The sequence below is a fragment of the Ranitomeya variabilis genome, chromosome 4 (genome assembly GCF_051348905.1).
Source record: "Ranitomeya variabilis isolate aRanVar5 chromosome 4, aRanVar5.hap1, whole genome shotgun sequence".
In the NCBI taxonomy this organism is placed as follows: Eukaryota; Metazoa; Chordata; class Amphibia; order Anura; family Dendrobatidae; genus Ranitomeya; species Ranitomeya variabilis.
The window spans coordinates 251,067,648-251,079,830 of NC_135235.1; the positions used below are offsets into that span (position 1 = coordinate 251,067,648).

A 12,183-nucleotide genomic window follows, 5' to 3' on the forward strand; every position below is an offset into this window, starting at 1 on the left:
GTGCACAAACAGCAATGGTTATATTTAATGAAAGCAAGCAGCTCGTGGAGATTTTCTTGTAGGTTTTGTTGCACAAACATCTTAGATACATTCTAGGAAAACTGCTTAAAAGTGAAAATGTTATAGATTTATAACTCCAGGGGCATTTATTATAACTGACATCTAATCTGCAGAAGACAGCAGAATCCTACAGGGGGTCCACGGTGTGAGGGTCCCAGTCGCCCACATCGCCCTCACCCCCCTACGTCATCCCGCCTTTGCACCTCTTACCGCTTTTGTTTTCTTGGCGCTCTTTTGCTCACTGGCGATTGCGCCCAGGATCTTGGTGGCGGTCACCTCCATATAATATGGGTTTAGGATCCGTGTGTTCTGAGGTGTCACCTCCCAAATTATAGGAGGCATTTTCCAAAATCCTTTATGAACCTGGAAAAAGAAGAAAACGTGAGTCAGGACTTTGTAGGCTTGACCAGACACGCACAGCCTTCATATGGGTGGGAAAGGTGTGGAGGATTACACTACGCTACAGACCCCTCGTTTACTCAGTGACATGTGGCAGTTGTAAGATGTGATGTCATAGACGACCACTGATGAGGGGCGGAGCGTAGTGATGTCATAGACAACCACTAATGAGGGGAGGAGCGTAGTGATGTCATAGACGACCACTAATGAGGGGCGGAGCGTAGCGATGTCATAGACGACTACTAATGAGAGGCGGAGCGCAGTGATGTCATAGACAACCACTAATGAGGGGCGGAGCGTAGTGATGTCATAGATGACCACTAATGAGGGGCGGAGCGCAGTGATGTCATAGATGACCACTAATGAGGGGCGGAACGCAGTGATGTCATAGACAACCACTAATGAGGGGCTGAGCGTAGTGATGTCATAGACAACCACTAATGAGGGGCGGAGCGCAGTGATGTCATAGACAACCACTAATGAGGAGCGGAGCGTAGTGATGTCATAGACAACCACTAGTGAGGGGCGGAGCGCAGTGATGTCATAGACAACCACTAATGAGGGGTGGAGCGCAGTGATGTCATAGACAACTACTAATGAGGGACGGAGCGCAGTGATGTCATAGACGACCACTAATGAGGGGCGGAGCGTAGTGATGTCATAGACGACCATTAATGAGGGGCGGAGCGTAGTGATGTCATAGACGACCACTAATGAGGGGCGGAGCGTAGTGATGTCATAGACGACCAGTAATGAGGGGCAGAGCACAGTGACATCAGACTACAGCGCACCCTTTTCTCATTATTCAGGATAATCTTCATCCATTGAATGTCCAGAGGCTTAAACGGCACAAGAACCAACAATGTATCCGGGTTGTTGTCCGTCTGGGGGTCGAAGTCAGCAGATTCTGGGTAGAAGAAGCGCATGGTAGTCTTACTGCCCACATCCTTCTCGTAATTGTGGACCGGAGCGTTGTTCAGTCTGGTGAAGAAAGTGTTAGATCAAATATGTGGAAGTACACGTGTGAATGCAAAATCCGCCATCTTTACGGTGCGTAGGAACCCCAATCTCTAGCGCATGCACAGGACCCCCAATCTCTAGCGCGTGGGTAGGAACTCCAATCTCTAGAGCGTGCATAGGAACCCCAATCTCTAGCTCGTGCGCAGGACCCCCAATCTCTAGCGCATGCGCAGGACCCCCAATCTCTAGAGCGTGCGTAGGAACCCCAATCTCTAGCGCGTGCGCAGGACCCCCAATCTCTAGAGCGTGCATAGGAACCCCAATCTCTAGAGCGTGCGTAGGAACCCCAATCTCTAGCGTGTGCATAGGAACCCCAATCTCTAGCGCGTGCGTAGGAACCCCAATCTCTAGAGCGTGCATAGGAACCCCAATCTCTAGAGCGTGCGTAGGAACCCCAATCTCTAGCGCGTGCGCAGGACCCCCAATCTCTAGAGCGTGCATAGGAACCCCAATCTCTAGAGCGTGCGTAGGAACCCCAATCTCTAGAGCATGCGTAGGAACCCCAATCTCTAGAGCGTGCGTAGGACCCCCAATCTCTAGAGCGTGCGTAGGAACCCCAATCTCTAGTGCGTGCATAGGAACCCCAATCTCTAGCGCGTGCATAGGAACCCCAATCTCTACCACGTGCGTAGGAACCCCAATCTCTAGCGCGTGTGTAGGACCCCCAATCTCCAGCGCTTGCGTAGGAACCCCAATCTCTAGCGCGTGCATAGGAACCCCAATCTCTACCGCGGGCGTAGGACTTGCCATCTGTAGTGTGCGGGCAGAACCTGGGAGTTCTAGTATACGTGAAGGACCCTGCTCTCTGGTGTGAGCGGCGGGCCCGATCTCTGACATGTGCGGCGGGCCCCTGATCTCTGGGGTGTGCGGCGGGCCCCTGATCTCTGGCATGTGCGGCGGGCCCCTGATCTCTGGCATGTGCGGCAGGCCCCTGATCTCTGGCGTGTGCGGCAGGCCCCTGATCTCTGGCGTGTGCGGCGGGCGCCTGATCTCTGGGGTGTGCGGCAGGCCCCTGATCTCTGGCGTGTGCGGCGGGCCCCGATCTCTGACATGTGCGGCTGGCCCCTGATCTCTGACGTGTGCGGCGGGCCCCTGATCTCTGGGGTGTGCGGCGGGCCCCTGATCTCTGGCTTGTGCGGCGGGCCCCTGATCTCTGACGTGTGCGGCTGGCCCCTGATCTCTGACGTGTGCGGCGGGCCCCTGATCTCTGGCGTGTGCGGCCGGCCCCTGATCTCTGACGTGTGCGGCGGGCCCCTGATCTCTGACGTGTGCGGCGGGCCGCTGATCACGGAAGATATGTTTCAGCTGTGTACTATATTGTAAAACCTAACCATCATAAACTTCACGTCCATATGATGATTAAATACAATAAAACCATAAACGTCGCTGTGAAGAAGACACAGCTCCCAGCGCTGTACAGCAGGACGCACTTACTCCTCACCGCAGGACAGAAATCAGCCTGAAATAATTCAATAATTAAAACCTGATGGAATGAGGAGAATTTGGCAGCACCTCTGCCCCCATAAGTTTCAGGGGAGGTCGTACTTTTTTCTTTGATCTCGCTGCCATCGTGTGAGCGGCTGCACAGTCCTGGCTGAGTGCGGCCTTTACCGTCTCGTGGCCATTCACCCCTGAAGGTGGCTCTCCGGCCTCCCCCTTGTTGAGGCTCAATCACCTGCAGTCTGTAAATTCCCTGCCTCACTGTGATAATGGCCTCTGCATGCATGGACGTCCGGCAGGGCTCGGGCATTTACACAGGAGCCAATCTGAAGAAGCAGAGCTTCAGTGTAAATCACGAGGGAGGAGCGGAGCTGCAGCCCGAGCCCCTGAGGACGCCGAGAGAGGATTTCACCGTACGTCAGCCTCCAATTGGTGCATTATAAAGGCAGAACGCCTGCACGGTCCCGCGCGCGGTGTGTTCTCACGCGGTGACACAGATCACCGACCTCTTGTACAATCACACGGATCTTACCTGATCACCACGTCGTATTTATTAATGATTTCCCCCAGGGAGCTGTTTCTTAGCCGATGCCCATTTCCGACCACCACGCACCGTCTGCACTGCAGCCTGAACACAAGATGGCAGGTCACGGTTATTATTGTATCCAAACATTCCAGTGATTGTATCTCAGGGATATGCAGGGAAATCACTAAATCCAGCTCTCCACAGCTGCCAACAGAGAGCAATAGCTGCACCTACGGGGAGGGATTTGTGGTATATTCTATCCTTTACTGCAATCAGACTTTGTGGAATTATACAGCAGAGAACAAGTGCAAAGGGGCAGAATGTAGAAATAGTGCACACAGCGCCGCCTGCAGGATAACATACGCGGTTCCTTTCCCTTTTGGAAATTATTTCCGCCGTTCTGCTTTCCATACTCTAAGACATATAAGGCGATGTTCACACATATTGTATTTTTGCTGCTTTTTTATGCAAATTAAAAGCTGCTTTTTACAGTGGTGGCAAAAGCTCTAAGTCGTCAGAAATCTCATGCACACAATGGTAGGCACGGTACGGCATAGGGAATGTGCCTCTGACTGCGGAGCCCCTTATGGAAAAAGCTAATAGGAAACCCCGTGCAGTGCCTATTCCCCCCTCACACTACTCCCCCAGGTGATGCACTAATTGGGACGCCCAGCTGACCAACGGGAAGAGGGAGGAAGGGGCGTCTGGCCACACCCACAAGGGTTAAATCCAGGTGCCGGGGTCAGTTCCTTCCTCTTTCTGCCCGGCTGACCCTCTGGAAGCAATTGTCCCCTCCCTGCTTATTAAATTAATAAACTGTGACCGACTAGTTCAGCCCATCCGAGCCTGTTCGTGTTGTCTTTTCGGGATTGGTGGTAGGGGGGAAGGCACTATTTACGACACACGGGTCTCCGCAGTCTTGCTTTTTATACCTGCAGCATGTCAATCAATTCTTACAGCATTTGTGCTGTAATTTTGCAACCTAGAAAGCAACAAGAAAGTGCAAAATCTTGTGGTTTTGGTGAATAAAACTAAGTTTATTAAACATGTGCTGTAGACAAAAGACACGTGAAATCTGCACCAAAAAAACACACAAAAATAATTTTTGTAAAATGCTTCTTTACTGCCAATAGAGCAGGATTTGCAGACACAGTAATGCAATGTGTGAACATAGCCCTAGGCCTGGTGCACACGGTCAGTATCTGTAGCCAGCAGTGGGTGATCATACAGATACGTCTCCTCTGATTGTTCCTCCTGGTTACAAATACTGAACGTGTGAATGTGGCCTTAGAGTTTACTTCTTCCTCTCGGAGTCCCCGTTTGTCGCATCTGAACAGCGCGCTAGTTTCCTTCTTCCGTCACCATGTATCGGTCACTTATAGAGCGATTCTCTGCACAGGTTTCTTTCCGGAGTCCATCTATGAGGTCGTTACACCTTCTGGTGCCCAGTGGGTCTCAGGCTGTTTCTCGGGTGCATTAATTAGTCACCGCAGCAATATGGCTACGACATGGCCGTCTTTTATACCCTCACCCACTGCTCTCATCTTTGCATTCATGTGTATCCTTTTCTCTGGAGTCTCACTTCCTCCGCAGATATAACTTGCTGCTTACACTGGAGGTCTGCTGCCACGTTTGCAGTGCATGGTACATGCCTGCCAGTGCTCTAAGGTGGTCGAGTCGTCATCCTCCACCAGAAGCTTACAATGGCTCGTCTGTCTGTTATGCTAGTCTTTGGACTCTGTAGTAATGACCTCGTACACATTTCCACAGCCGACTTCTGGGAGGTGATCACTACAGAGACAATCAGGATTGAGGCCAGAAAAACCGGCACTGACCCGATGTAGAAACCGTCACTTAGGACCATATTACAATGGCACCTCGACCATTCTTGGTCTGTCTCCTGCTCTCACTGCAGACATCTGTCGCACGCCGTCACATCTCGTGCATCTCCGTCACCAAAAATAAAAGTGGCATAAATGTGTCCACCACGTGGGTGGGTCAGAACTGATAGATCGGGGTCTTACCTCTCTATATCTTGTGGGACGTGGTATTGGTTTGACAGTGCCAGAAACTTCATGAGTAGATCCTCTGGAGGAGAAAGAGTTGGCCGACCGTTAGAGCACTATATGGGTGAGCCACTACAGGAGGATCGGGGATCACACACCCAACACATTTTCACACTGACCATGTCACCTGACCCTGTGGACCCCCAGAAGCCCCTCTCATACAATCTCTAACAGGCCCCTGTGTTTTTAAGGCTGCAGCTAAAGATGAGGGGAGCGAGTTGCCAGATCTTCAGTGATCGCTGCCAGGTGAGGACTCGGTGCTTTGTGTGCTACGGAGGGTCTCCATCACTAGAGCTGCAACTTATATACCTGCCCTGGTGTGTCTGTTCAGCCCCGCACCGTTCTTACCGCTTCCCTTAGTGCCATAGGGTAAAGGATAGACGGACTCGTTCTTCACCCAGAAATAGTCGCTGAGCTGCAGGAAGACGGGGTGATTCCGGGAGTAACTAGAAACCAGAGGAAAAGAGATTACAAGCCAGAAAATGAGATCTGGCTGGTCATGGCATACTGCCGAAAGACGAGCTGCAGGAGAGGAGGCTGCCCGCAATACAAGAGGACGGCCGAGGATAGCACCACGCGGGAGGACGGCCGAGAGCACCACGCGGGAGGACGGCCGAGAGCACCACGCGGGAGGACGGCCGAGAGCACCAGGCGGGAGGACGGCCGAGAGCACCACGCGGGAGGACGGCCGAGAGCACCACGCGGGAGGACGGCCGAGAGCACCACGCGGGAGGACGGCTGAGAGCACCACGCGGGAGGACGGCCGAGAGCACCACGCGGGAGGACGGCCGAGAGCACCACGCGGGAGGACGGCCGAGAGCACCACGCGGGAGGACGGCCGGGAGCACCACGCGGGAGGACGGCCGGGAGCACCACGCGGGAGGACGGCCGAGAGCACCACGCGGGAGGACGGCCGAGAGCACCACGCGGGAGGACGGCCGGGAGCACCACGCGGGAGGACGGCCGGGAGCACCACGCGGGAGGACGGCCGAGAGCACCACGCGGGAGGACGGCCGAGAGCACCACGCGGGAGGACGGCCGAGAGCACCACGCGGGAGGACGGCCGAGAGCAACACGCGGGAGGACGGCCGGGACCACCACGCGGGAGGACGGCCGAGAAGCACCACGCGGGAGGACGGCCGAGAGCACCACGCGGGAGGACGGCCGAGAGCACCACGCGGGAGGACGGCCGAGAGCACCACGCGGGAGGACGGCCGAGAGCACCACGCGGGAGGACGGCCGGGAGCACCACGCGGGAGGACGGCCGGGAGCACCACGCGGGAGGACGGCCGGGAGCACCACGCGGGAGGACGGCCGAGAGCACCACGCGGGAGGACGGCCGAGAGCACCACGCGGGAGGACGGCCGGGAGCACCACGCGGGAGGACGGCCGGGAGCACCACGCGGGAGGACGGCCGGGAGCACCACGCGGGAGGACGGCCGGGAGCACCATGCGAGAGAACGGCTGAGAGCACCACGCGGGAGCACGATACGGGAGAACAGCCGAGAGCACCACGCGGGAGGACGGTCGAAAGCACTATACAGTGATATGTAAAAGATTGGGCACCCCTGCTCAAAATTACTATTACTGTGAACAGCTTAGAACAGATGCAAAAGTTTGGGCACCCTTGGAAATTTGTGTGCTCAGATAACTTTTACCAAGGTTTCAGACCTTAATTAGCCTGTTAGGGGTTGTTCACGATCATTGATAGTTAATTTCCCAGGTTTAGAAAAACCCAGCCTCTTCTATTCTTGTGCAAAAAAAACAGCAGCCATGGGTTCTTCTAAGTAGCTCCTAGCAGTCTGAAAATGAAAATGGTGGACACCCAAAAAGCAGGAGAAGCTAGAAGAAGACAGCAAAGCTTTTTCAAGTTGCCATTTCCTTAGTTTAAAATGTAATTATGATATGTCAGTTACCAGAAACAGTGGAGGTCAAGATAAGTTCTGGGAGACCAATCAAAATTTCAGTAAGCACTGCTTGTAGGATTCCTAGAGAGGCAATTCAGAACCCCCACTTGACTGCAAAGGACCTTCACAAAGATTTGGCATACTCGGGAGTTGTGGTACATTGTTCTACTGTTCAGAGACACCTGCACAAATATGGCCTTCATGGAAGAGTCATCAGAAGAAAACCTCTCCTGCGTCCTCACCATAAAATTCAGCATCAGAGGTATGCAAAAGAAAATCTAAACAAGTCTGATGCATTTTGGAAACAAGTCATGTGGACCAATGAGGGTAAAATAGATCTCTATGGCCACAATAATCAAAAGGTATGTGTGGATAAAAAATGGCACAGAATTTCAGGAAAAGAACATCTTGCCAACCATTAAGCATCGGGGTGATTAATCATGCTTTGGGATTGTGTTGCAGCCAATGGCACAGGGAACATTTCACGGGTAGAGAGAAGAATGGATTCAATTAAATTTCAACAAATTATTGATGCAAACAAAACACCATCTGTAAAAAGCTGAAGGTGAAAAGAGGAAGAGGATGGCTGCTACACATGGAAAATGATCCTAAACACACGTCACAATCCACAATAGACGACCTCAAGAGGTGCAAGCTGAAGGTTTTACAATGGCCCTCACAGTCCCCTGATTTGAACATCATTGCTATTTTGAGGTCTAGCCACAGAATTTCAGAGGATGCAAAATGACCCAGGAATCTCACAGAACTGGAGGAATTCTCCAAGGAAGAATGCAGGAAAATCCCTCAAACAAGAATAGGAAGACTCTTGTCTGGCTACAAAAAGCATTTACAAGCGGAGATACTTGCAAAAACGGAGTGATACTAGGTACTAATCATGCACGGTGCCTAAACTTTAGCATACGTAAAAAAATGTTTTCCTAAAATACAAAGAAAAATGTGCCATCTGTAACTTTAGGCCTTTTAGCGATAATTTCATCTTCAACTTGCTTAACTGTTTAGAACAACAGTAGTTTTGACCAGGGGCGCCCAAACTTTTACATGCCAGTGTACAGGTGGATGGCTACGCACACGCTACAAGAAGATGGCCTGTGAATGCTATACAGGAGGATGAGCGAGGTTCGGATACAGCAGGGAGGCCGAGCACAGAAGGGAGGAGGAGCACTTACTTGCTGATCACAGAACCTGCCTTGGAGGCGACGTCACCCGCCAGGCACATGGGTCTGATGTTTTCATAGGACCTGGCGACACAGAATCTGCAGTTATTAATCCGCCATCTACAATCTTCCGATTTCAATGTTATCTTAACCCAGTGACTTCTGTGGACAGTCCGGGTGGTTGCAGGGATCACGCAGAAAATTATTCCAATGCTGAAATAAGTCCATCCCGGCCACGTACCTGGACTTGTACCCACCTCGGTATGTAAGTGTCCACGTGTAGGTACCACAACATCCCGAAGCAGAACGTGACGGTCAGAAAGGCAGCGCCGGCTCTCCATCCTGCAGGAGGGACACAGACACGACTGATACATTGTGACAATTACACCACACACATCAGATGGCAGATCAGCCACACATATGAGCAATCTCCGTACAATCAGACCGAACCTCGTGTGTGTAACCGGCCACTGAAACCAACTCATCTGCCAGAGAACTGATCCAAGACTGCAGTGTGTGAACAGAGGCCTGAAATCGCCTCCATTGTAAGGAAAAGGACGGTGGAGAAGGACGAGATCTGCGAGAGCCACTGCCGGACATCTCTACCCCCTTATATCACCCTGTACGGTAATAAGATGTGATATCACCGCTCCTCTTATATCACCACTATACTGTAATAAGATGTGATATCACCGCTCCTCTTATATCACCCTGTACTGTAATAAGATGTGATATCACAGCTCCTTATATCCCCCTGTACTGTAATAAGATGTGATATCACCACTCCTCTTATATCCCCCTGTACTGTAATAAGATGTGATATCACCGCTCCTCTTATATCACCACTGTACTGTAATAAGATGTGATATCACCTCTCCACTTATATCACCCTGTACTGTAATAAGATGTGATATCACCGCTCCTCTTATATCATATATCACCCTGTACTGTAATAAGATGTGATATCACCGCTCCTCTTATATCACCCTGTACTGTAATAAGATGTGATATCACCGCTCCTCTTATCACCCTGTACTGTAATAAGATATGATATCACCGCCCTCTATCACCCTGTACTGTAATAAGATGTGATATCACCACTCCTCTTATATCACCCTGTACTGTAATATGATGTGATATCACCGCTCCTTATATCATCCTGTACTGTAATAAGATGTGATATCTCCACTCCTCTTATATCACCCTGTGCTGTAATAAGATGTGATATCACCACTCCTTTTATATCATCCTGTACTGTAATAAGATGTGATATCTCCACTCCTCTTATATCACCCTGTACTGTAATAAGATGTGATATCACCGCTCCTTTTATATCATCCTGTATTGTAATAAGATGTGATATCACCGCTCCTCTTATATCATCCTGTACTGTCATAAGATGTGATATCACTGCTCCTCTTATATCACCCTGTACTGTAATATGATGTGATATCATTGCTCCTTATATCATCCTGTACTGTAATAAGATGTGATATCACCACTCCTTATATCATCCTGTACTGTAATAAGATGTGATATCACCGCTCCTCTTATATCACCCTGTACTGTAATAAGATGTGATATCACCGCTCCTTATATCATCCTGTACTGTAATAAGATGTGATATCACCGCTCCTTATATCATCCTGTACTGTAATAAGATGTGATGTCACCGCACCTGACAGCTGTTATATGTGGCCACTCCGCCAGCAGCTAGTGTCAGGCCCGTTATACGGAGATCAGGGATAGAGATCTGATGCCGACACAACAAAACATCTGCTTCACCGAAACCAAGAAATGGGGCTCAGACTAGAAGCTGCAATAAACCATCACTGGACAGAACCATTCCTGAAACAAAGCTCCAAGTCCCCCGATCAAATCCGTATTCAGTGAGCTCCCGCTAAAGGTGACCATATGCAGTGCCTTGGGAAAGTATTCGGCCCCTGGAACTTTTCCACCTCTTCCCACATATCATGCTTCAAACATACTCGTAAAGATACCAAATGTAAATTTTTGGTGAAGAATCAACAACAAGTGGAACACAATTGTGAAGTTGAATGAAATTTATTGGTTATTTTACATTTTTGTGGAAATTCAAAAACTGAAAAGTGGGGCGTGCAATATTATTCGGCCCCTGTAACTTAATACTTTGTTGCGCCACCTTTTTCTGCGATTACAAGTCGCTTGGGATATGTCTCTATCAGTTTTGTACATCGAGAGACTGAAATTCTTGCCCATTCTTCCTTGGCAAACAGCTCGAGCTCAGTGAGGTTTGATGGAGATCGTTTGTGAACAGCAGTTTTCAGCTCTTTCCACAGATTCCCGATTGGATTGAGGTCTGGACTCTGACTTGGCCATTCTAACACCTGGATACGTTTATTTGTTAACCATTCCATTGTAGATTTTGCTTTATGTTTGGGATCATTGTCTTGTTGGAAGACAAATCTCCGTCCCAGTCTCAGGTCTTTTGCAGACTCCAACAGGTTTTCCTCAAGAATGATCCTGTATTTGGCTCCATCCATCTTCCCATCAATTTTAACCATCTTCCCTGTCCCTGATGAAGAAAAGCAGGCCCAATCCATGATGCTGCTACCACCATGTTTGACAGTGGGGATGGTGTGTTCAGGGTGATGAGCTGTGTTGCCTTTACGACAAACATATCATTTGGCATTGTTGCCACAAAGTTCGATTTTGGTTTCATCTGACCAGAGCACCTTCTTCCACATGTTTGGTGTGTCTCCCAGGTGGCTTGTTGCAAACGTTAAACGACACTTTTATGGATATCTTTGAGAAATGGCTTTCTTCTTGCCACTCTTCCATAAAGGCCAGATTTGTGCAGTGTACGACTGATTGTTGTCCTATGGACAGACTGTCCCACCTCAGCTGTAGATCTCTGCAGTTCATCCAGAGTGATCATGGGCCTCTTGGCTGCATCTCTGATCAGTCTTCTCCTTGTTTGAGATGAAAGTTTAGAGGGACGGCCGGGTCTTGGTAGATTTGCAGTGGTATGATACTCCTTCCATTTCAATATGATCGCTTGTGCAGTGCTCCTTGGGATGTTTGAAGTTTTGGAAATCATTTTGTATCCAAATCTGGCTTTAAACTTCTCCACAACAGTATCACGGACCTGCCTGTTGTGTTCCTTCGTCTTCATGATGCTCTCTGTGCTTCACACAGAGCCCTGAGACTATCACAGAGCAGGTGCATTTATACGGAGACTTGAGTACACACAGGTGGATTATATTTATCATCATTAGGCATTTAGGACAACATTGGATCATTCAGAGATCCACAATGAACTTCTGGAGGGAGTTTGCTGCACTGAAAGTAAAGGGGCCGAATAATATTGCACGGCCCACTTTTCAGTTTTTGATTTTCCACAAAAATGTAAAATAACCAATACATTTTGTTCAACTTCACAATTGTGTTCCACCTGTTGTTGATTCTTCACCAAAAATTTACATTTGGTATCTTTAAGTTTGAAGCATGATATGTGGGAAAAGGTTGAAAAGTTCCAGGGAGCCGAATACTTTCGCAAGGCACTGTAAATCTATATTCAGTGAGCTCCCCCTCCTGGTGACCATATAAAT

General features: G+C 49.8%; 1 protein-coding gene across 13 annotated transcripts in view; it reads right to left on the bottom strand.

Annotated features, from left to right (window-relative positions):
* LOC143764161 (CMP-N-acetylneuraminate-beta-galactosamide-alpha-2,3-sialyltransferase 4-like) overlaps positions 1 to 12,183 on the bottom strand; it is a 228,159-nt gene that overhangs the window by 7,050 nt on the left and 208,926 nt on the right. For all 13 annotated transcript variants that reach the window (XR_013213075.1, XM_077249439.1, XM_077249442.1 and 10 more), the window contains 7 exons: positions 8,851 to 8,935; positions 8,606 to 8,677; positions 5,860 to 5,957; positions 5,470 to 5,533; positions 3,452 to 3,547; positions 1,251 to 1,440; positions 271 to 423 (listed from right to left, as the gene is read on the bottom strand). Coding sequence is in view for 12 of the 13 variants with exons in the window: in XM_077249439.1 (XP_077105554.1) it covers positions 271 to 423; positions 1,251 to 1,440; positions 3,452 to 3,547; positions 5,470 to 5,533; positions 5,860 to 5,957; positions 8,606 to 8,677; positions 8,851 to 8,935 (758 nt within the window). In the remaining variant the exon portion in view is untranslated. The remainder of the gene's footprint in view (positions 1 to 270; positions 424 to 1,250; positions 1,441 to 3,451; positions 3,548 to 5,469; positions 5,534 to 5,859; positions 5,958 to 8,605; positions 8,678 to 8,850; positions 8,936 to 12,183) is intronic.